The following is a 26,299-nucleotide window of genomic DNA, read 5'->3' as shown; positions in this document are numbered from 1 at the left end:
GTTTAAGGGAAGAAATCGGCACTCAATAGCAACATCTAAACCTGTTCGTAATCACTGGGAAATAAGTAACTTTACACGAGGGTCTGTCCCTTTGGTTTTCATATTCCTGTCCTATGCTGTTGACTTGATGCAGCAATTCAAACTTTAGGTCATCATGCAAAATGTGGATATATATGAGTTCTAATTTTTGGTTGCAAAGTTTTCACTCTGCCTTTAAGGCCTCAGTTAGATATGGTTGCAGAGGTGAATCCACTGAACCTTTTATGTCTCGCAGAGGTGTGCATGAGAAATGTGTCTCAACTCCCTTTCTATTTACTGTTTATGTTAATAGGCTGGAATGGGAGCTAACAGAGTTTCCTGAGGGGCGTGGCCAAGTAGAGCATGGGGTGACACATGTTTTTATCTCTGATCGGACCCTCGCTGGCCTTCTAGCGCCATCCACGGCACTGGGACCTTGCCAGGTCAGTCAGAAATATTGGAGACATCTGCCATACACCCCTGGTCTGGAGGGAGATCCCTTTGGTGTCCCTGTGTGAGAGATCCCGGCACCAGAGGCCTGGATTCTCAGAGGCAGACTACACTGAGCCGCTATCTTGTCTGTGCCTTCTCCAGGCCAGCTGGGGTAGCAGGATACATCTACTGGGCCCCTGACCCTCCCTGCCAAAGCTGCGGCCCAGACTGTGGAGGCCCCAGTCCTCCCCTTCTTCAGGGGATGTGAGGGTGGAGTGTGCCTTTGACGAAAGGTCATCCGCATCAGAGCACGGCCCACGCCTGGTAGGCCGACTTCCCACAAACTGCACCCCAACCACTACACAGAGCCGGAACGTGTCCCCGGACCCTGACATTGACTCCCCTGATCTGCCATATGTGGGTAGTGGTGAGCCCCCAGCCTCTGCTGCTTGTCTCCTGGGCCACCCATGAAGCACCCAATGACCAACGCCCACGGATATTCCCACAACTACCGCTTATGACACAGTGAGTGACCTAGCGGAGATGTGTCCACTTCGCCTCATTGCATGGCATATCGAGGGTAGGCTGTGGGGGGTGGGCTAAAGCCGCGGCCACCATGAGCTGAGCTCCTGCTGCCAGGGCTCACATTGGAGCAGCGGGAAACATCAGTCAGGCCCCCGGCCTTCACTGTGGCCGTTGAAGCCCTGCCTGGAGCTTCCGACCCCCTCCTGCCATTGGGGGCCCCCTGACGGAGGGCCATTGGCACCAGAGCACAGCCCACCCCTGGAAGGCAGCCACTATACAAACTGAGCCACATCCATTGCAGTGCCATGATGGGCCCTTTGAGGCCCCAACGCTAACATCCCCTGAACTGCCATGTGAGCGTTGGGGTGAGCCCCCAGCCTCTGCTGCTCATCGATTGGGCTGCCCAAGCACCACCCAACAGCCTACACCCACGAAGGGCTCCACAACCAATGGTATCTTTCAGGGTGCCGTGGGAGGCTCAGCGGGGATACTCTTACTTCGCCTCTCTGCAGGACATATTGAGGGCGCGCTGCGGGGCTGAATCACTCTTGACGCCGCTGTAGCGCTACAACGGTGTTCCTGGCTATCTCCTGCCCCTTGGGCCCACATCGGGAGAGAGCCTGCAGTGGAGCGCGGCCCTTGACTCGCAAGGCCCCTCAGAGAGGAAGACACCATCTGCTGTTTTGCTGGAGCGGGCCCCACTGGGCCCACACATTAGCTCTGCTCTTCTTAACTCTAGACTCAAGGTGAGACAATTCTGTCCCCCAGCCATCTTGATTACCAGCATCACCCTGTGACTGCTAGCTTCGTCCTGCCTCTGCACCCAGCTGCAATCTAAGGCTGAGCTCTGGGAGGCCTTGAGGTTCTTCTGGATCTTGCGGTTGGGCTGCCCCTCAAGCACCTCTAACGCACAGCCCCCACCCTCACCCAGGTGGACATCCATCGGCAGGGAGGTCTCATGCTTGAGACCCTTTGCTCTTGCTCATCATACATTGTCCTGAAGGGGTTATCCAGCCCTCACCCCCCTGCACTTTGGGCGCTCACTGGGGCTACCTCCTGCTTCCTCCCTACCCTGGTGCTGGGGATAGGTGAGACCGATACGAGAACCCATTGATCAAACTGAGGCCTCCACACAGTCATCTTTGAGACTCCTGCCTACGCTAACCCCCAAACTTAGCTACGCCATAGCAGGTGCAAAGGTTCTTTGACTCTCGGCAGAGGCTCTACTTCCTAGTGCAACACACTGATGCTCTACTGCATTCTTGAACAGTCTCTAGCCAGACTTTGGACTGTGCCTGTCACTACCGGGCCTTGTGGAGAGGCTGACACTTCTAGCTCGTGCTCAGTTATCTTGCCTATTTGAAGCCCTGACCTCCAAATGGACCCCTTGAGTGTTTTGTGAAACCTCCACCTTGAAGCTGGTCCCTACTGGTTCTGTTCTGTTGGAAGAGGACCCCAGTCTCATCAAAGCACCGGCCAACCTTCAACCACAGATCCCTATCACATTGACTATTCTCCTACCCTGCATCTGCTATCCCAGGGTCTGCCATTGATTGATTGTTATGCTATGCAAACTCTCTGCGGTCATGCATTGTCACTTATCATGCCATGCGGCAAGTCCACAAAGGAAACAGTGATACGTACACTTAAAGATAATCCAGTTACTTAATTGTGGCATAAAACATCACCAACCGACTATGGAATCCTCTGACTCTCAGCCTGCCAACAAGATCGAAGACTTAGCACCTATACCTATATCTCAGGCTTACATGGACCCCTTCCTACAAGAACTCTGATCAGAAATCAGCTCCCTTAAAACAGACTTCAAGTCCTGCGTTCAGGGCATTAGACATGACCTCAATGAACTGGGGGGGCCGTGTTACTGATCTAGAACACACAATCGACTCTAGATCGGAAGATCAAGAAGCACTATGGCGCAAGGTCACGGCATTGGAAGAACAACAGATCGATCTGCAGGTAATGCAAGAAGATATTGAAAATAAAAGCCGGAGAAACAACATACGGATTAGGGAGGGACCCAGGGGCATGGAGGGCACTGACATAGTGGCCTTCACTGCCGAGCTGCACCATAAGATCTGAGCTGAGATACGGATGCTTCTCCTGTGTTGGACAGGGCCCATAGAGTGGTATCCATACCTGGGCACCCAGATTCAGCCCAGACATTCTAACACAGGTGCATTTCTTCACTGAAAAGGAAGCTATCCTGAGGGCTTTACAGAGCAAAGCTGACCTGATCTTCGGAGGGCACACTGTTCAGCTCTTCTAAGATTTGTCGCCAGTTACTTTGCACCACCACAGAGAGAAATTGTGAGAACTCACCATCCGATATCAGTGGAAAATCTGTTCGCTATCATCTTTACATTAGAGGGCAAGCCCCAAGTCCTGTGTTCTGTGACAGAAGCCAAATAACTCCTGAAAATCACGACAACTGCACAGGAGAAGAGCCCAACCTCACCCGATCTCCCTATTGTGAACCACTGAACCCCATCTGGACTGCAATGAAATCCCAACACTCTGACAAACATCTTAAATTAGCTGCCTCTCGTGAAACCAAAAGAGACCTTATCCAACACCTCTGCAGTATGGCCCCTCTCTCACCTCTTCAGCTGCCTGTTCTTCAGTGTTATTTGGATCCAATATAGGCAATACCACTGTCTCGTACACACTGTCAAACTTGGTCCCATGTGACAGCTGATGTGCCTGCATCACTGGACGTCTTTGTGGGGGGCGAGTGCGTCCTCACTCCTTTTCCAGAGCCCACACTTCCTGGCTCGCCTCTACAGACACCTCCGTGTGTTGCCCTTCAACTCTTTTAACAAACAGCTCTACTGTGGCAGGTAGTCCTAGCCACCTGCCTGACCAATTGGCACCTCCATACTGATGTTAACCTTAATACTTATTGGTCGCGGGGTCCGGATTGGTTTGTTTAACTAACATTGTGACCGGAGACCCCGTCTCAATTCATCCCTCAGGGGAGTGACTTCTCCAGTATGGCCGGCGAACCCCAGCCCTGGTTGAATGTTCTCCTACCTGTTTCTTAATTCCACTAGGTCGGCTATGCTTCTGGTAGAATTCCCCTCATATCCCCCTAGCCGACGCCGGGCACTATCTGCTCCTGTTGCCTCAACACCACCTAAATTGTGTCATTCCTTGCCCATTCCTCAGTTACGATTGGCCACAACCTCTGCACCAGCTGATAGACTTCAGACGCACCAGTATTGCCCCTTGGCTGCGTCCCCATGGGCTTGCGGTCTGCAAGGCCACCCTGCCTGTATCTGGTGACACAATTGGCAGGCCTGTTCCCCGGCACTATGGCTAGTACCCAACACACCAAATTGCATTCCCCGAATACCCAGGGCTTAAACTTGCACAATAAGTGTAGACAAATAAGGCGCTACCTTCTTTTGCAGGATCCTGGTGTCATCTTCCTTCAGGAGACTCTCGTCCTGGGGGAAGACACTTATCACATCTCACCCGAAACATCCAATACATTTCTGGGCACACGCTTCAACCAAAATAGCGGGTGTGGTGATTATGTGCAAGGTGAGCTATTGTGCTAAGGTACTGAAAACGGTGTGCGACAGGGAAGGCAGCTACCTGGAACTAATCCTTCAACGAGGCACCCGCCTGCTCACCCTCCTCAATGTTTATGCCCCCAACCAGGCACAAGATGTATACCTTAAAACCCTCCTTCAAGAACAGCTGCCAAACGAGAGGGGTTATCTAGTGGTAGGTGGGGTCTTCAATCTGATCTAGGACCCTGAGCTTGATTGCAGTAGTGCCACAATTCAGGGTACTGGGGCAATGTCTGATGCACTTAAACGGGCCCTCACTGATCTGGGGTTGGTGGATGCACGGCGTTATAGACACTCTGTCTTGGGTGACTACTTTTTCTATTCGCATTTCCACACCTCATATTCCCGTATAGATTACCTGTTTCTCACCCACTCCCTGCTTTGTGATCTGGAGTCCGGTTCCATCTTGGACATCTCTATCTCGGATAACGCCCATCTGGAATTAATATGAAACCACAGTGGGGGGCTCGGGCTGGTACCAGCAGTGCTGGTGCTCCCCCCTCCCCCCACATACACCCGCTCAGGGATCCAGTGGACGTGGCTGAGATCCAGAATGGAATCCTTGATTATTTCAAGCTAAACGATTCCCAGGAACCTCTGCACATACGCTTTGGGGTGGCTTCAAAGCCACCATTAGAGGGAACATAACATCCATTACATGCACTAGTGAGGCCCGACTGGTGGAGACGGGACTGACTGCTGAGATCAAAAACCTTGAGCGCCTCAATCAGTCTGCCCCCTCCCGACGTAACAAACAGTAACTGGCCTTGCTGCGGGGCCAGCTGTGGACTCACAGAACAAATAAAGCTGAGCAGTCCCTCCTCTCCCTAAAGCAATGATTTTATGAGGGGGCAGACAAGGTTTGTGCATTCCTCGCCCTCAAGCTACGCCAGCAGCAGTCTAGAGCCCACATAGCCAAAATCAGAGTTCATGACAAACATGGGCTACGGAACAACAGGTGTTCTATGGCTTCTTCGATCACATAAGATTAGAGAGGAGGAGGAAAAGCAGTCACACATCCCCCTAAAAAAATCAAAGAAAACACAACCAAATGTGACTGCTACAACAGAGAAGCCCAATTTCGGTTCTCTTTTCAAAAGAGCCTTTACTTAAGGTCTAGATACAGGGTCTTAGGCCACGGGGGTGGTCCTTCCTTTTATGGAAGAGGATACTTCACTTTTAATAATGTCATGCTTCATCATCGGCTCCCTCTCCCCAACCTGGTAAGACAATGCTACCAGGGCGGACTCAACCACCTGATGGACTCAGCTTCTATCAGGTCGTATACACTGGGAAAGACGCCCCAGCGATCTTAACGACTTTTATCTTAATACATGTAATTGGGACACTCTAAAACCCCAGCACACTGAGCGCTTGGAAGCTGCCATCACACTAGCCGAGATACAGTGGGCCCTACTGGAAATCCCTATCTTGAAGACGCAGGACTGGATGATCTTCTGGTCTCCTTTTACACGTCATTTTTACCTTCGCTCCAAGATCAGTTGCTGAAATTATTCAACACGCTCACGTTGGATTCGGGCCTTACTCCCACGATGGCGGCATCTGAGATTGCCCTCATCCCTAAGCCCAGTAAAGACCACGCCTTGTGCGCATCCTGCTGGTTGATTTCTCTTTTAAATAAGGACACTAAGGTTTTCATCAAAATCTTGGCGAATCGGTTGTAGTAATGCCTACCCGGTCTCATAGACCCGTACGAGGTGGGCTTTATCTGTCATTGACAAAGAGCAGAGAATATCTGTCGTACTGGGCACTTGATAGAGAAGTCCCATCGTCACAACATCGCTTCCTGCCTTCTCGCTGGACGCAGAGAAGACGTACAACAGGGTTGGCTGGTCCTTTCTTAAGACAGTCCTCGAGAAGATTGGCCTTGGGCCAGACATGATTAAACCATATCATGGCCTCCTATTTTGCCCTGGACATACGCACTTTCATCTGGAAGGGGGGCAAACGTCCCCGGTTCTCCAACGCTTTGCTGATGCCTCCCAGGGACCGATAGGGCCTGGCTTGCCCTAACTTCCTTGACTTTTATTGGGTGGCGCACCTCCACTATCTCTCTGAATGGGTAGCCAGCGAAAGTGAGAAGCATTGGGTTCACAAGGACTTGCTTGTGGCTTGCCACCCCCTCTGGGATATTGCCTGGCTCCCTCAACACTCTAGTCCATGAAGTGCCTACATTGCCCCCCCCCAATAGGACTGTTCTAGGGATATAGGACAAGGTAGCGACCAAAAGAGTTCTCATCACTTTTTCCTTCCTAAACACCCCAATTGCCTGCAGCCAAGGCTTTATGCCTGCCCTTGAGCCACAGCCAGCTGGAGAGAGGGGGAATGCCACACCTTACTGTGATTTATTTTTGTTGAGGGAGAGTCCTTTAAGACGGTTGAACGCTGTAAAGTGGAATTCCAGATCCGCTAAATGGCCCGGTTGCAAAACTGCCAACTATGCCACTGGGTGCTTCGTCCCTCCAATGTCCAGGGAGCTACGAAGTCCAATACCCTCTTTAAGTCACTGGTCAGAGCTTACGATGGCACTAGGTGACTGATATCACATACTTATCAGGTACTTCAACAATTGGCACCGGTGACGACTCATCCATGCCAATCTCAGTGGCAAGAAGATTCTACTGAGGGCATCACCCAGATGCAGTGGGAAGCCCCCTGGAGGGATATCCCTAAAGCTTATAGAAGCATACCACAGCGCAGGACGGCATACAGATTGATGACCCAGTGTTACTGCCTTCGCGCAATCTATCCTGCCACCTCCCACTTCTGTTGGAGTGCAGTACAGCCCCCATGACTTCCTTCACATATGGTGGTCATGCTCCCTTATAACAATTTACCGGAAGGAAATCCTTTTAGTGATTCTCAGCGCACCGATCCTGAAAGAATAGGGATTTGTACCGGACCATGGTGAACTTTAGCACGATACAAAAAGGTTTTGACAGAGGCTATGCCGAGCTTTAATCGCACCAACAATCCCAGCATTATCTAGACAGTTCTGAAGGGGAATATCTTCATCTCCTAGTCGAGTAAATAATCCTGCCAATATGGAATTCGCATTAATCGGAGTCTTCTGTAATGCCAGATTTTAAACCTGTTGGAATTAGGTACTGCATTGTTGGTCCTTGCTCTGCCTTCTTGAAAGCACCCACCATGAAGTTATGTAGGGGTTTGTCATGCCTCAGCTTTGAATGAGATGTAGATACTGAATGGAGACACTTGGTGACATATTGGAATGGGTTAGGGGCTAAGACTCCTTGAAGCTGCTGGCAATCCCCAAGCAATTGTGAAGAAGGGCTAAGATTGCCAAAATCACCACGAAAGTGATTTTTCTTGCATCTTCTATCGTTGCATAATGAGCTCTGTTGTAAGGACTCATCAGCTTAGTTGTATAAAAACGGGTAGGTTCTCCTTTTAGGTAATCATTAGACAATGCTCCTTAGTCTCCCAAGGTTACAACGCAACACTTCTGGGCAAGATCTCAGTCGTAGAGAGTTCTAGGTCGGCAGCATGGAAGCCTGACCATACCACCCGTAGACCATGCTAAAGTCTATGTACAGCCTTAAAGGTGTGGCTGACAGCAATCAAAAATCTGTTTCTTCAAAGTGCCGCCTCTGTTCATGATTAGTGTTGCTTAGTATTCTTTTGAAGAGTGTATTGATATGAGGAAGAACCCATGAAGGAGCAGAAAAGCTGCCAATCTGTAATAGTTCTCCGTCCTCAATATCTCAGTCTCTTCAGAACTGTATACTCCTCTTCCCAGCAACATTTCAGAGAAGATTGTGTAGGGATTTGACTAGACTTGAACATTTCTACTAAAACAACCGAGTATCTTGGTATTTTGGAAGTAATCAAGTGGATGTGAATTCTATGAAGATGCAGAGAATGAGAATTAGTATTATAGGTCAGTACATTTTCCATTTTAGGACTGGTGTAAGGCTTGTTGAAATCTCTTTGCTTCAGAAGGCTTTTCCCTTCATAGCATTGTTACTAATTATTATGTTCAAACAACATTGATTGCACTCTGGACAGGTGTATAAACAGCTCACGAACAATTTGCACGTTCTAACCTTTATTTTATTTTACCTTGTTCAGTAGCCACATCGGAACATGCAGGAGAGGCGTACGACGAAGAGAATATTCCTTAATGCTAAACCTTTTCTAGAAGTGTACAGCAGTGGTTGACATCAGCCAGATCATGTTAGACTATCAGGATGTCCAACTGGGGTTAAATTACATTAAAATATTCTAAATGGGAATCATTTATATAGGCCGTGCTTATCCTGAAAATCTGCTCTTTGTCCACTAGTAGTGGGTCACCTGGCTTAAAAGGGTTTAGACAATGGTAATCCAGCCTACCAGGGGTAAGTAAAACTCTGGATCTGGTACAGGGCTGTTGAGGTATGGTTATGGGAGCACAAAAGCGAAGGCACATTCACTCTATTCTCTCAGTCTGGTACCACCTTCTCCTAAAATTAAATACCTTTTTAATTGAAAGTGGTTGAAGTTATTCTGATCTGTTTCTCAGATTCTTAATCATATCAGTGTGTCTTTTGTTTACCTTATTTAAGGAAGAAGAATTGTCATCAGAGAAGTTGGTGACCCAACTTAAAGATGTAACTACACATATGCAAGACACGGTGAGTCCTTAGGCATGTATCGGTATTGAAAGTAGTAGATGGGTTTTTTTATATGTTATTTCAATTGTTGTCATTTTGGCAGCTATTGGAGCAGCCAACCCTCCAGTATAGCACTGTACATTTATTTTTCTTTATGAATTAGTGATATTTTTATAGCGTGGCCCTAGCAACGGGGGAAGTGAGGCTCTTTCCAAGTACCATGTCAGAAGATAACATAGAAACCATAGAAAAGAGGCGAAGGAGGAAGTTGAGAACACATGTTGAAATGAGTTTGTGGGGTATAGTTTGAAGAGGTGAGTTTTTAGTTGTTTATGTAAAGCCAGCAGATCCAGATTACTTCTGATGGGGTTAAGGATATAATGTTCCATAGTCTAGAAGCAGAGCATGAGAAGGCCCATTTTAATGTTTTCACTTTTTTGAATTTAGGATTTTTTTTTTTTTATATTTCTGTTTCCTATATTAGACGGTCCACCTATGAGTTTCAGCTCATTCTTCATGTAGAAAGTTAAGCCACTATAAATTGTTTTGTAAATTATAACTGTCATCTTGAAGTCGATCCTTGCTTTGGGGGTGCCAGTTGAATTTGTTTTAGGACAGGAGTGATATTGTTCAACCTTTTGTTCCGTTTTTAATTCCCATAAAAAGCCTTTCAGCAGCATGGAGTACAGCTGTTAGAGGATCACTGGTGGATTTAGGGAGAACTACTAGGACTGTATTTCCTCTATCAACATGTGTAAGAAAAATCGCTTGTTTAGTGTTTTGGAATTTCAAGGGTGGGCTTGGCAGTTTTAGGTTCCTGAGTAGAGGTAGCTGGTATAAAGCAAATGTAGGTAGCTGGACTATGTGATCATTACGAGTGATTTTTTAGGTAACATAAGCTGAGAGACTTTACATGTGGGACCAAAAAGAGGGATACTGGGTGTGGAGAGTTATTTGAGAATATGAGAACAAATTCTGCTTTGGTTGTGTTCATTGTCACAGAGAGTGAGGCTATAGATTGGTTTAGATTCTCTTAGATGAGTTTCAGATTTGTATGATAATGTCCTAAGTAGGAAGCAGCTTAGAGCAGATTGCTTTGCCTTGTGTGAAGAGCAAAGGTTGACTTGTGAAGGAATGAAGCCCACTGTTCGAAGGCATGTAGCACCTTGGTCACATTTGAATACAACCTTATTTACAATACTTATCTATCGACCAACACAGATTCATTCTGACAGCTTCAGGCTAGATATATTTAATTGCCTAGTTAGCTTCCTAGTAATTAATGACTGGTCCAGGCATTTAATTGAATGTCTTTGTGATCGCTTCTCAGAACAGTGTACTGGTCATTGTTTTATTTCGTAATTTCTATAAGGATTTAAGGAAGATTTGGGTTTTACTAATTTTGAAGTTTTTACGGTTTTAAACCGTGTTGACCCACCTACTCATTTCTACAGTTTTTATTAAATATTCATATCTGCTAATGTATGGCAACATTTTTATGGGCAGTGCTTAAATGTAGGAATTCATTGACAATGTTTTAACATGTATCATGTTTTTATTTTCTTTGCACTGATGTATGATGTATGTTTTAATTTGTATTGGGCATGTGTCTGTGATCGTTTGCTTTTATGATTTTAATTAATATGAAATCTAGTAAAGATTTCTATTGATTGAGCAATAAATGTAGAATGTAAATGTATGATACTGGGGTGAGGGACTCGAAAGTAAATCTGCGTGTCATAAATATATTGTTACAGATAGATCTGTGTGGAAAATTGTAAGAAGTTGCATATATTAGTTAAACAGGTAAGGCGACAAGATGGAGTCTTTTAACTCTGAATATTGCTGAATGATTATGTGATGACAAATTGAGATCTCGAGGAGAGGAATGATTTGACACACAAACAGAGTTTGGGCTATCCCTTGCCTATCAAGAGTAACTCCTATCGCACGTGGGAACCAGGTCAGTTTTCAATAAAGAAAAAGGATCTCTTTCTTTTTTTAGTATGGCCGCCACCTGCTGTAACAAAGCCTCCACAAGACTAACAGCTTGTTATCTTGAGAAAAGGCACAGTGAAAACAAAATGTACTGGCCGATCATAGAAGAAATGCCACACCAACTGGGAAACGCGAAACCTGGAAAAAGAACAACACTAGTTGTACAGGCTGAAGACATAAAACTGGCCACAATGAGGAGATTCTATGGAATCAACAGAATTCCCTTCACTAATGAGGACAGTACAGGGTCAGTGCCCACTCCCCCTATGTACACCTCGTTTTTGGGAAGAAAAATGACTTGTTTTCATTCCGTACCCCCACCCTTACAATACAACTTGTAATCAAAATAACCGCCTTTGATATAAATGACAGACTGACTTCTCGTTCCATCCCAATGAATCATAGAAGGGTGTGCATCCTTAATGATTTTGTAAGATTACATTATTTATAAGGACCACATCTCCCAGAATTCACTAGATATATGGGTCCTAACAGTTCTTCATATATTCTTGTTTCAAATAACACCACCGCAACATACTAAAGTAAAAATCACAAAACACATGACACATCCATATCCTGATTAACTGTGCGAATAACAGTGTGCCAGTCCAATCTAGACTTTTTTTATCCTCCCAGCGTTCCCCCAAGTCTCCCCTCACTTGTGTGGGTACGCCTAGTGCCCGCGATAGGAAAGGCACAAAACACAACGTGGACACATCACAATTTTTGACAGAAAACAGAGGTGTTTTTTGCAAAGTGCCTACCTGTAGATTTTGGCCTCTAGCTCAGCCGGCACCTACGGAAACCTACCAAACCTGTGCATTTTTTAAAACTAGAGACCTAGGAGAATCCAAGATGGGGTGACTTGTGGGGTTCTGACCAGGTTCTGTTACCCAGAATCCTTTGCAAACCTCACAATTTGGCCAAAAAAACACTTTTTCCTCTCATTTCGGTGACAGAAAGTTCTGGAATCAGAGAAGAGCCACAAATTTCCTTCCACCCAGCGTTCCCCCAAGTCTCCCGATAAAAATGGTACCTCACTTTTGTGGGTGGGCCTACTGCCCGCGAAAGGAAATACCCCAAAACACTTTCTGGACACATCAAAATTATCCAATACAAAACCACCTGCCCAACGCCCGGGACATCTTGTTTGGGGTCAAGGGCAACAAGTTTTTATGTTTACTTTGTCCTTGGGACAAGTAGGCCCAACCCCCTGCAGCACAAACCCTTTGGCTGCCTGTTTACAGAGAGTTGAACTCTCTGCAGTTGAGATAATGTGTTTCCAAAGGATAATGCTGTTCGAACTTGTATTTATGGTTCATTATTTGAAAGCCTTCATTTTTAGGGTGCGTGCTGTAAATAAATGTTTTAAGGTCACACTTCACTACTGACGTTGGTTCCAGTACAAAAAAATAAAACGTGTACACACATGTTTGAAAAGTTTAGGCTAAGAGGCTAAGTATAATGCTCCCAGAATGCTCTCTGATTATATGCAAATGAAGTGTCATTTAGTAAAATGTGTTGATGCATGCTAGTATTTCCCAAAAATATTTCTAATGGAAAATCAGTGTAACCATTTTCAACACTATTATGGGAAGCATGAAAATAAACAAACACTGACAAAGCCAACTGATCTGACATATTTTTATAAGTCTTTTAGTTTTATCAATGCGTGTCTTGTTTTGACATGGCTTTTGTAACACTTTATTGTTGTGGCAGCTACCAGGCCCTCAACATTGTAACAAACATTGGCAAAACCCCCCCAAAAAGTTTTTGAACTCTTAAAGCACACGTTGCCACCAGCGGCATAACAAAGGCCCCGCAGCCGCCCTCCAGGGGGCCCCGTCAGCACAGCACCTGCCCTGAGTGAGTCTGGAGAGGGTGCTCCTCCATGTTCTTTGCAAAGGGGCACCCTCCAGTTTCGTTACGTCACTGATTGCCACTGTAGTTCCTGACACTGAACAAAACTACTTTGTGTGGCAATATGCTCCTTGTGGAAGAGCAGAATGCGATCACTCACAGTAAAGCCAGCCAAAAGAGAGAGAAATAGAAGTTTAATAAAAACAAAATGTCTTTGTTAACACCAGACCTAATTAGGGACCAAGACCCACATGTAGGTAGCTTTTTGCATGTCGCAAACAGCGACTTTCGCTGTTTGCGACGTGCAAAAAGCACATTGCGATGCACAAACCCAGTTTTGCGATTCAGTAACCTGGTTACCGAATCACAAAACGGGTTTGCGACTCGCAATTAGTAAGAGGTGTTCCCTTCCTAATTGCAACTCGCAGTGCAATGTAGGATTGTTTTGTGACCGCGAACGCGGGCGCAAACCAATCGCAGTTTGCACCCATTTCAAATGGGTGCTAACACTTTCGCAAAAGGGAAGGGATCCCCATGGGACCCCTTTCCCATTGTGAATGTCACTGTAAAAAAAAATTCAGAGCAAGCAGTGTCCTGTGGACCACTGCCTGCTCTGAAAAAATGAAACGAAAACGTTTCATTTTTCGTTTTTGTTATGCATCTCGTTTTCCTTTAAGGAAAACGGGCTGCATTACAAAAAAAACTGCTTTATTGAAAAGCAGTCACAGACATGGTGGTCTGCTGTCTCCAGCAGGCCACCATTCGTGAGGGGGTCGCAAATTGCGACCCACCTCATGATTATTCATGATGTGGGCATTTGCGAAGCCCTTGCGAATCACAGATGGTGTCAAGGACACCATCCTACATTCGGATTTGCGACTCGCAATTTGCAGGTCACAAATCTGAACCTACCTACTTGTGGCCCCAAATTCTTAAAGAAAGTCACAAAAGTGCACCCATGGTATATGTCGTACCCCTATAAAATATTTGTGAACTGTATTTTAGCGTGGGTAAATACGATGTGTAGATTTGCTCATGTGAAAATCTATTGAGCATTTGCAAGTTCATTTTCCCTCCAGCCACTTTCTTCCCAACCCTGGAAGAAGTTCTAATTCTGCCATTGTCAGGAGTAAATGTCCAACCTTTCTTATTATGGGAAAATATTAGAGAGAAGCTGGTAAAAATCTTTAAAACATGCAGGTTAGTAGGTTTGCAGACTCAAAGGCATTCCAGCCCTGGAACTATTGCTTACTGCTTCCTCCAGCCCCAGTATGCAGATCTGCAGAAAGGTGGCAAAATAAGGAAATTTCTACAGTAGGGATTGAAACTCCAAGTATTCAAGCCCTACTATGGTAGTAGCCCTGGCATAATCAGAGAGGCTATTAATTGCTGCCATAATTTGTCGCCACACTACATGGCACCAAAGGGACAAGTAGATCTTTTTACAGGACAAGTAGATTTGAGAAGCAACCTGTCCCCTGGACAAGTAGATATTTTAATAAATTCCACACCCCTGCTGGGCTCAGCAACCTTCTAGGGAAACCTACCAAACCCAGACATTTCTGAAAACTAGACACCCAAGGGAATCCAGTGAGGTGTAACTTGCATGGATCCCCCAATGTTTTCTTACCCAGAATCCTCAGCAAACCTCAATTTTAGCTAAAAAATCACATTTTCCCACATTTCTGTGTGGGATCATCGCACTGGGACACATTTCATACCACCCAATGTTCCCCTCAGTCTCCCGGTAAACATTATACCTCATTTGTGTAGGTAGGCCAAGTGCTTGTGAAATGGAAGAGCCAAAAACATGTTGATATTGAGGGGGAACCAAAGTGGGTCCAAAAGGGCAGTTTGTAAAAAAACATTTTTAGGCTGACAAGTGCAGCAGAATTTGTATCGGTATAGATGAGACAAAAGTTGGAGGTTTGCAGGGAATTGTGGGTACAAAAATGGTGCGGGTGCATGTGAAACACACCACCCTGGAATCACCCAGATGTTTAGTTTTCAGATGTGTCTAGGTCTTGTGGATTTTTCTACATGGCAGCGTCCCAAAGTCCATAAAGTGCAGCCCTCACCATTCCAAGTGGGATGATTTGGAGAGTAAGCCAAGCTCTCATGGCCCAAATGTTAAACTAAAACCCAAAATAATCAAATGTCTTCTTGCTTGTTGTGGGATAAGATGTTTTAGAATGTGGGGGAGAGCTGAAAGACTGTTACCCCCTTCAGTTGAGGTGGGGGTGTAACTAGGCTCATACTGGTTGGTAGCCACCACCCCAATATATATATATTTTTTTTAATTCCCTGGCATCTAGTAGACTTTCTCCCCCCCCCCCCCCCCTCCCGGGGTAGGGATCAGGGGTAATTGCCCCATCTGCCCACTGGTGGGCAGAACAACTTTGGCCCCATTTATTTGGGGTGGGGGTATGGCCATACCCCCACACTCTTATTTTTGAAAAAACATTTCCCTGGCCTCTGGTGTCCGTTCTGCCCTTCTCCGCCCCCCTTGGGGGCAGATGGGCCTTCCAAAAATAGGCCCATCTTCCCCCAATGGGGGGGCAGATATGGCCAACAGTAATGTGCCCCCATGGGGAGCTACCCTTACCCAAGGGGCCGCCACCCTAAAGAAAACACACGCATACACACACACCAATCCCTGGTGCCTAAGTGGTTTCTGCCCCCATGGGGGCAGATTGGCCTAACAAAAATCAGGCGATCTGCCCCTAAGGGGGCAGAAATGGTCTAAATACAATTTGCTCCCCAGGGGAGCGACCCTTGTCTAAGGGGTCGCCCCCATCTCTAAAAAAACACACACACAAAAAAAACACAACAAAAAAAATAGCCCTGGGTCCTAGAGGTTTCTGCCCCCCCAGGGGCAGATCGGCCTAATAACAATAGACCGATCTGCCCCTGGGGGGGCAGAAATGGCCTAAAATAAATTTGCCTCCCCGGGGAGCGACCCTTGCCTAAGGGGTCGCTCTCCTTCCGTGAATTTGGCGTTAAAAAAAAAAAAAACACCCTGGTGTCTAGTGGTTTCTGCCCCCCTTGGGGGCAGACTGGCCTCATAAAAATAGGCTAATCTGCCCCCAAGGAGGGCAGAAATGGCCTAAATATAATTTGCCCCCTAGGGAGCGACCCTTGCCTAAGGGGTCGCTCCCCAACTAAAAACTAAAACAAAAGAAACACAAAAAAAATAAAGATCCCTGGCACCTAGTGGGTTCTGCCCCCGGGGGGTGGGGGGCAGAAAAGTCCTTGAAAAATATCCCTTTCTTTCCCTTTGAAGCCTCTCAGGCCCCCATCACAAGATCAAGCATTTCTCTTCCGATCGCATGGGGAAGTGGCCTCTGATGAGGAATGCGCGCTGACGTCATCAGACGTCACTGGGGTGGTCAGGGAGGGTCGGGGTGGAAGGGGAAGGGCTTCCCCTTCCATTCCTGCCTTGGGGGGGTGGGAGGGAAGCCCACAGAGGGAGCGCTAGCGCTCCCTCTGAGCTCAGTGCCGAGGACGTAGTGGTTACGTCCTCGGCACATGAGCACTGTGCCGCGGGACGTAACCATTATGTCCGCGGCACAGAACTGGTTAAACAATTAAAATGTGTGACTACAGGGGCATGCTCCTCACCCTCCCACCCCCTCATTTGAATGGTAGGCCCACTATCCCAACAGGGGTAACTGATAGTATGATTGGGGAAGCTTGCACCTCATATTTGTTATTTTGCATGTTATTACACCAGTGATGCATGGGTTACATTTAAGACATGACATACGTAGGACCCCGAAATTGTGTGTAATCTGTAATATGTAAAATGCAACGTATGAAACGCAAGGTGCATTTTGAGTGTGGGATGGGTCAGATGAGCTTGACACCTATTGTACACAAAGATGCACACTATGACACTACACAGTTGATGGTCACCGTTACCATCAAGCATGTGCCTTTGGCTGCAGACAATATCAACCTCTTGTTTTTCCCTCTCCACATTGTGGTTCCCACTCAATGTGAACGCTGTGTAGTAAAGTTAATCAGGCTTTGCCTTTTTCTTTTCCAGGAACACCTATCTTCCACTAAGGCGTGTGAATCTGCTTACTTTGCATGCAATTATAGTATTGCATGACCTGTTACATGTCATTAGATCTGAATGTATATAACACTGGGGCAAACAATACCATTGCGACCTGAAGAAAGCCCTGGACCAGAGATTCCATAGAATAGGGGCTAAAACATGTTGGCCATTCTAGGGGGTCATAGGACCATTATATCCTAAGAAGTCCCATTAAGATACATGTTAGTCCATACCAACCAAGACCACCATTAAAGTATTACCTAGGTCGGTCTGAGGTATTGTTACTCTCGTTAACCTCCCCGGTATTAATTATATCAAAAGAGCTCCCTGGAATATGGTTGAGCCCATCCTGGCTTTTAGGGGCCTGGGTAGACCCGATGATGAAGCATGGCACTATTAAAATGTGTGAAGGTCATGGTAACATAAATAAATAAATAACATTAAAAAAAGATTCCTTTTTCTTTATTGAAAACTGATCCGGTATCCACGTGGGGTAGGAGTTACTCTTGATAGGCAAAGGATACCCCAAGTTCTGTTTGTGTGTTACAACATGAGAGAGGGTGTATCCTTTGGGCCAATTTACTCAAAGATCGACCCCCTCCCTCCTAATAGGCGAGGCTCTATCCTTTTGCAGAAAAAAAAAATATTTAAACCAATCTAGAAGAGTTCAGTTTACTCCCATTTTATCATTGAAGATACAAAGAAGCGAGTGGTGATCCAGCCTGTCAAACGCCATTGAAAGTTTTAGAAGTACCAAAAGGCATGCATTTTCGTTATCCAGATCTTTTAGGGCAACAACAGGTATCTGGATTGTGAAGGTTTCTGTGATCTTCTTGCAATTGAAACCAGATCGAAAAGAGTGTAGGAGGGTAATGTCGGAAGGGTGATTTAAGAGTTGTGCGGTAACAACTTTCTCAATTATTTTTCTGAAGTAAGGGCTTGTCAAAATTGGTCTAAGGTTTTGCAGGTTGTTGGGATCTAAGTTGAGCTTCTTGAGAATTTGTGTGACTTATCCCTTTTTCATTGCTGTTGCGAAGTCCCTTCTTCGAGAGAAGCATATACTATTTTGAATAGAAGAGATCTTGTTGACAGTTTTCTAGTTGCAGCACAGGAATAGGCTCATTGACCTTCATGGTGTCTTGCATTTCATGTTTTTCAGAGGGCTGTGTGATAGTGAGTCTTGTGGAGATGGTGCTGCAAGTGGGCTATTGGATAATACTGAATGTTCCTTGTATACTTTTTTTATTTTATTTGTACAAAAATAGCAATATTATCTAATATAGATTCAGGGCTGAGTCTAGCTGATATCGGATTAGTGCAGTTATTTATTTTGTTGAACGGAACTTAATGGCGGTTTGTGGCTTTGTTTATTTTTATAGTCAAGTACTTTACGTTGTTGGAGTTTTTATGCCTTTTTCTTTGCTTCATGAGGGCTACAAGAGACGTAGAGAGGGAGGACAGTGTACAAATCCATATCCGGATGTAGGATTTAAGAAATTGTTTTGACATATCTACAACTTGATTTAGTCAGAAAATGTAATCTTTTTGATTGTGACGCAGTGGAAGATTGTTCGTTAGGGATTATTTGCTTGTAGAAAGCTGTTCCTTTCTTTCTGTAAATCGTCTACTGGAAGGGGGGATTACGAAAGATTTCTTGCTAAAAGCAGTTAAGCCACAGGTATAATTTAGACCATTTGGTGGCGGTAGTGTATAACTGGAGATGCTGAAAAAAAGAGTAACGTTTGTTTTCTTTTTACTTGCTGTTTCGGCGCTGTAAAAATTCCATTTTGTTTGTTCCTTTAAGTTTACGGCTCAGGGTAAATTCAGTTGGAGAACCAGACGTTTTTTTTCCAGTGGTCAGTATAGGACTGAGAATAACAGTTGCCTGTGGTTTAGCGAGCAAGACTAGATCATTGATTCCTAAACTTTTTGGAACCACGGCCCACTTTTCAGAATGACAACTTTCGCGACCCACCTACCTTTCATGCACACGGTGAGGGCAATTTTTTAATGTAATTATAGCAGCGTTGAAATGGCCACTAACGTTGCACAGACATTACAGTTTTACTGATAAGACTATATATCCCTCAAATGATAATGTGTGGAAGTCGTTTTTTCAAAAAATATTTATAGTTTGTGCTAAAACTAAGCAGTAGTGGGCGTGACCGGGAAGACCAGGATGGCGGATGTCTCCTTGAGAGCTCCGTGTGCCACAGCGCAATAACCCCCTTTAACCCTTTTGCTGGACTACTTGCCATTATTAAGACCACCGCATTAGCACCCTCATTTGGATTAGCAGAGCGGGAGCCCGTATGGGATGCAGACGGCCCCGGCCAGGGGAGCAGTGGCTGCGAAAGTTGGGCGGACACTCAGTCAAGCAATGGAAAGACCCTTATCAGAGAGTTCGGTGTCCACAGACGTGGGAAAGACAACACCAGTGCCTAATTTATAAATAAAAACGTGCCAGTGCTCAAAACCCTCTTCTGAATCACGCGCATGCTGCAATTAAATGTGGGGACACGGAATACTGAGGCACCGTAATGCTGAAGCCATCTCGGGCCGCTTTAATCTATTTACAGCCACTCCCTGCCGTTCCAGCTGACTCTTGCAGTTTTCTGCTTTCTCCCATTGTGACGGTTTTTCGTTTTTCTCTTTCACACTCTTTCCAAAATGCTTGGGGCAGAATACGCGTCGGCCCGCAAGGATAAGTGTCGGTGCTGAGCACCGGAAACAACAAGCACAAATTAAGCACTGGGCACCACCGGTAATTGGGAACTGCCTTACGCTCCTGCAGCAGGCCGCGTGAATCGCGGCCCATCAGAGCTGCGCCACGGCAGATGGCAGTGCGATCTGTGTGGAAGTGTGCGCAACGGGCGTGACTGAGAGCCGGGCCCTGAAAGTAGTTACGGCATAGCCGGACGCAGTTGACCAGCAGGAGCAGTATGGCCGACCTTGGCAGCTCAGAAGGTTGTGGAGTATGTGGAGCAGAGTCACACAGGGGAACCCCCTAAAACTTAAGGTGTTTGGGGGACTGCGTGAGGAACTACGAAAACCCGGCCTTCAGATTCAGTGTTAGGGCCGGGGATGAAGGCTCAGCAGTGCTTAATTTGTGTTGTTGGTTTCCGGTCTTGGGCACCAGCACTTATTTTTGAGGGAAGGCTCTTATTTTTCTGCCTCAAGCATTTACTGTGAGCAAAAGACAAACACGGGAAAGGTGGAGGAAGAAAAAAAGGAAAAAGCATCACAAAGGGAGAAAGCAGAAAGGTGCAAGAGTGAGCTGAAGGGGCAGAGAGTGGGTGTAAATGGATTAAAGAGGCCAGAGTTGGCTTCAGGATTACCCTACTTCAGTATTCCGTGCTCGCACATTCAGTTGCAGCAGCAGTGTGTTTTCGAGGAGAGCTTTGGGCACCGGCATGTTTTTATTTGCAAATTAAGCACTGAGGCGCAGGCAGGAATGACTGTTCCTACAGTCTGAGGACTTGCAAGTCGGGGCCCCTGTGGCAGCCACTGGACTCTTGGAAGCCACTCAAACTACCCCTCTGACCTTAAGTAGGCTAAAGAAGGGGAGGTGGCTTTCCACGTGGTCTGAATGAAAAATTTGGTTGCGGAGGCAGTGGACCTCACACCCTAGCGGGACAGCGGTCAGGGAGGGCAATCCTTGAAGCCTAGGGACCAGAGACCGTAACAACAGAGAGCCCAGGATATTCTATGAGCGATAACTGACACTCTGGTGTGCCCATCTCAACAAAGGGTAATTTTAGTGGGGAAAGGAGGCCCCCTGTTCACACTAGTCAAAAATGAAAATATCTTAGTTCACTGCCCCCTGAGGGAGTAGAACATGGGAAGATGATGACAAAACCCAGCTGCATACCAACTCCCCAGAAACAGCCGAAGTACTACAGGCAATACAGGCATCGAGAATAGCCTTGGAGTCTAAAATCGGGGAAGTTGAAGCAGACGTGATGCGGAACGATTTAAGGAACACTGTGAAAAGAATGACACATGCGAAGGGGCGCATATCAGACCTAGAAGTTCCGACACTGAAAGCAGTGGCGACTCATCTAACATCAGCATCCTGCATCCTTGAAGACCGCGCAGAAGATGCAAAAATCCAATCCCAAATAAATAACTTGCGTTTTGATATGTTTCCTGAAGAAACAGAAGGCCATCCCCTGAAGTGGTTATGGAAGACTGGACCCTGACATGGACTCCAAAGGAAAAATTGTTAAACCTGTTTGGTTGTTGAGCGCACCCACTGCTATCTATCACAGGGGTGTGAAATTTAATAACGTATCTGCTTGTCCATGGGACAGGTCACTCCATAAATCTACGTGTCCTGTACAAAAATCCACTTGTTCCTTTGGTGCCTCGAAGTGGGGCAACAAATTATGGCAGCAATCTCATTATATAAGAGCTCTGATAATAACCTCTCTGATTATGCCAGGACTCATACTGTAGGAGGGTTTGAATATTAGCAATTTCCTTATTTTACCACCTTTCCGCAGAGCTACATACTGGGGCTGCAGGTAGCAGTGAGCATTAGTTCCAGGGTGGGAATGCCCTTTTGATTCTGTTCAAACCTACTAACTTGCATGTTTTAGGGATTTTCACCAGCTCCTTCCCAATTTTTTCCCATACTTACGAGATGGGAAATGTACTCCTGACAAGGGCAGAAATAAAACCCTTCCAGGATTGGCGGAAAAAGGGGTTGGAATTAAAATGAACTTGTAAATGTGCAAGAGATTTTCGCATGAGCAAATCTACACATGCATGCTTCCTTGTACTAAAATTGAGTTCACAAATATTTTCTAGGAGTTACTACTTCTGTAAATTCTTGTGAATTCATGAAAGCCATAAATATGAACTAATACAAGGACATATATCATGGGTGCACTTTTGTGACTTTCTTTAAGAATTAGGCCCTTAATTAGGTTTGGTGTTTACCAAGACATTTTGCTGTTACTAAAATTATGTCTTGCTCTCTAGCTTTTGGCTAGCTTCACTATGAGTGGCAGCATTCTGCCCTTTCACAAGGAGCATATATTCACAGAAAGTGATTTTGTTCAGTGCCAGGGACTACTGTGGCAATGTGTGCTTTTTGACACCAAAATATGTTTGCTTTTTGCCAATAAGTGTTATAATGGTGAGGCGCGACAACTCCCACAGCAATAAAGGTTTATAAAAGCCATGTCAAAACAAGACATGCATTGACAAAACCAAAAAGCTGACCACCGTTGACAGACCTATTGACTTTGCTAATGCTTACTTATTTTCAAGTTTCCCATAATCTTGTTGAAACTGGTTAGACTGATTTTCCATTATGATTATTTTTTGGAAATACTAGCATGCATCAGCACATTTTACTAAATGATGCCTCAAATGTTACTTAAAATTTCACAGTAGTTTAGCAAGAAGTTTTTTCCTTGTTGCATTTTTCAGAGTGCATTCTGCCAGCATTATGTGTAGCCTCATATTGTTAAACTTTGCAAACATGTATACACGTTTTTATAATTTAATCACTGTCATAAGTACATTCTGGGCTTACAATATTTGATCAACCTAGTAATAAAGATATTGCATTAATCAACCTGGAGTGGTAAATGGCTTTTGTCATTTTACAGCTCGGCGAGGATGACACTATGTCAATCCTATGCTTAAAGATTTTGCTGTACAAATGGCAAAAGACTTTGTCACTATCTAGCTCGGCGAGGATAGCACTGTGCTGATCCTATGCTTAACAACTTTGCTAGATAAGCAGACATTTGAGGTGAGTAAATTTAGAGTGTCGCTGGTTTTGCAGGGTGCTCCTTACTAGAGCAGCTCTCCACCTAACATTGGGAACTTCCCAGAGTTCTCCTTTATTTTTTGCATAATTTATGCGTCACTCTAACCCTGAAAGGGCCTTGGTTTGACTTATACTGGGTGCTCCCTTGTGTCTGGAGACAACTATACCCCTCTGAAGAGCTCTAATGAGAGCAAAACACGTGTCAGGGGTTACTTTACTCATTCCAGGTTGGCTTGGACGGTATTTGACCAGTCCAAAGCTGTAATACTGTGCCTGGAGTGGTAAATGGCTTTTGTCATTTTACAGCTCGGCGAGGATGACACTATGGGCCTGATTCTAACTTTGGAGGACGGTGTTAAACCGTCCCAAAAGTGGCGGATATACCACCTACCGTATTACGAGTCCATTATATCCTATGGAACTCGTAATACGGTAGGTGGTATATCCGCCACTTTTGGGACGGTTTAACACCATCCTCCAAAGTTAGAATCAGGCCCTATGTCAATCCTATGCTTAAAGATTTTGCTGTTCAAATGGCAAAAGACTTTGTCACTATCTAGCTCGGCGAGGATAGCACTGTGCTGATCCTATGCTTAAAAACTTTGCTAGATAAGCAGACATTTGAGGTGAGCAAATTTAGAGTGTCGCTGGTGTTGCAGGGTGCTCCTTACTAGAGCAGCTCTCCACCTAAAATTGGGAACTTCCCAGAGTTCTCCTTTGTTTTTTGCTTAATCAACCATAACTACAAGTTCAAACAGCATTAACATATAGAGACACATATTACGTTAACTGCAACAGTTCCCTTCTTGGATCCATAATTTGGTTCTGTAAACAGGCAGCCAAAGAGTTTGTGTTGCACAGGGTTGGGCCTACTTGTCCCAAGGACAAACTAAACATGAACACTGGTTGTCCTTGATCCCAAACAATATGTCCTGGGCATCAGGATATAGGAATTCCACACCCCTCCCTTTCAGCAAAACACTTGCCAGGAGTGCCTTCACTCCCCTTGTTAGTAAAGGTGCTAAACTTCAGAGATAGAGATGTTATACTTAGGCAGGCATGAGAATGTGCATCTATTCGATTTCAGTCCTTCAAGATTCTCGTATTCCCCGATTACACCCACCAAGTACAGCAACAACGGAAAACATTTTATGCTATTTGGTGCTGTTAAACAGAAACTGCGGTCCCTGAAGCTGCAATACATGCTCCTTTTCCCAACTAGACTCAGGACTATCCACAAAGACAAATCCCATTTCTTTGACACACCTGACACGGCATGGGAGTGGCCAACGGAACAACAGGTGTTGCGATGTAACACCCCTCATACACGGAGGGGAACTGAGACAGCCAAGGAGATTGACTGGGCCCCCACAGGATCAACAGGGGGCCTGCAAATCCCATAGAAAGAGAGGTTGCAACAGACAACTGTCAGACTGTCAGACTGGTAGATGGGATAAGGGGACCACAGAGCGAGCACAGCAGCATTGGACAGTAACAGTGATGCAGGTCCCAGGTGGCCCAATCGACCGAAGAAATCAGGCAAGCAGCTGCATACCTGAGTTTATCTTAAGTATTGTTACCTGTCTCCAAGATCACAGGGAGTGACACCAGACAACAGAATCCTGGATCCTTCTATCACAATATTTGGCCAGGTGTAGCCGAGTCTTAAGAAGCTTCAGTAGTACGGATTGTTTGAGAAATATTAATGTATGGTGGAACAGACGCTTTTTTCTTGTGGGTTGGAAGTATGGGTTAGGGGACTTGGGGTGAGTTGGGTGGGGACGTTTGGTCCCGTTGGCCCATTTCATAGTACACCACACATAGTAATCAAGGTGCAGATCAGGCATCTCCCTGCAGTGAACGGTATGGAGAGCAGGGATGCCACTACCAGCAAATTCTAAGAATAGACTCATCAAATGCAGAGACTAAAAGGTAAGTGGACTGTCGGACTGTATTAAGTGCTGGGCAATCTTGGGGTTTGTGAAGAGACATGGGTTGGCCATTCTAATTTTTGTAGGAGACCCATCTTTCAGGTACCAAATGGCCCCTACTGCCCATGTATGGACATGATAGAGTGTTCCACGCAGGGTGCACCCAGGGCACTAGGGGGATAGAGATCCTTATACACAAAAGGATACCAGTGGTGATTTCCCGAACAGAATTAGACCCAGGGGGACAATATATAATAGTGGAAGGGGTAATTTCTGGCAAGGTCCAAAAAACGAATGCGTATGTATGTACCCCTGAAGCTACAAGGTGAGGTGCTTGGTGTGCTCAGCCAAACTATTACAACTCCAGTATGGAAACAGAATTACAGGAAGGGACTTCAGCATGGTAATGGCCCCATAGATTGATTGCTCAAAAGTGCCTCAAACGGTCCCAGCGAAGGGGTGCCAACTAGCATCCCGGACAACAACAAGCCTAGGGCTCTGTGATATATGGCGAGTCTGGTGTCCTTAGGAGACGGAGTATACACATACCTCGCCTGCCCACAAAACTCAGTTGTTTGTAGATTACTTCTTTATGGTATCCAAGGATGGTGGTCACACAATGGCTGCATACATGTTGCCCCAGGGGATCTCAGACTACTCCCCTATAGTGGTACAGTTAGGTGGCCCCAGCCCCGAACGTAAACCGATGTGGCGAATTGGGGCATGGCACCTGGCTAACAGGGACTTGGTGCAGCATTTGTCACACAAGTTAAACACCTTCCTAGAACTAAACAAGGGTATGATGGGGGTACCGTGCTACCTTTTGGGGGGGGGAGAAGTGGGGCATCCAAGGCAAATGTGCGGGGTGTGGCAATGTCAAACTTCAGGGCTCAAGACTGCTGTTTGACACAGCACGTGGCAGATTTAGAAAATCGTATACTCCAACTGAAGATGAAAGGGAGGAGGAACGAAACAGAGGGGTCTTAAATGACGATTGCCAAAGCAGCCCTGCAACAACTTTGCTTTCAAGAAGCCCAGCAACACTGGATAGCCACACAGAATAGAATATATGTATGGGGAGATAAATGTAGCAAACTGCACTATTGGATGGTCACACAGTGGGCAGAGAAGAGGGTCATCCGAGCAGTGATTGGACTAACCAGTCTTAGTGCAGCAAAAGCATGCAAGATTGCAGACACATTCAATTATTACTACAGAGTCCTATAAGAGAGAAGGAAGGGGCCCGAGAGGGAGTCCGTGAGTCCATTCATTGCAGATCTGCCCCTGCCGCGCCTGTATGAGTCTGACAAGTGGGATCTCTTACCAGCCCCTCAAAGCAGAGGAGCTGGACACTGCACTCTCAGACATGGAGGCTGGCAAGACCCCATGTCTCAACTGAACCCCCATAGAGTACAATCACAGGTTCAGGAATTCCCTTTTGCCACAATATGTAT

The 26,299-nt window shown here is 45.9% G+C and overlaps 1 protein-coding gene across 2 annotated transcripts in view; it reads left to right on the top strand.

Moving 5' to 3' along the window:
• Nucleotides 1-26,299, top strand: part of LETM2 (leucine zipper and EF-hand containing transmembrane protein 2) — a 164,473-nt gene that overhangs the window by 118,604 nt on the left and 19,570 nt on the right. For both annotated transcript variants that reach the window (XM_069214016.1, XM_069214017.1), the window contains exon 11: nt 9,161-9,229. In XM_069214016.1, the coding sequence (XP_069070117.1) occupies nt 9,161-9,229 (69 nt within the window). The remainder of the gene's footprint in view (nt 1-9,160; nt 9,230-26,299) is intronic.

Source organism: Pleurodeles waltl, chromosome 11 (assembly GCF_031143425.1).
Source record: "Pleurodeles waltl isolate 20211129_DDA chromosome 11, aPleWal1.hap1.20221129, whole genome shotgun sequence".
Lineage (NCBI taxonomy): Eukaryota > Metazoa > Chordata > Amphibia > Caudata > Salamandridae > Pleurodeles > Pleurodeles waltl.
This window is presented reverse-complemented; position numbering and strand designations above follow the sequence as displayed.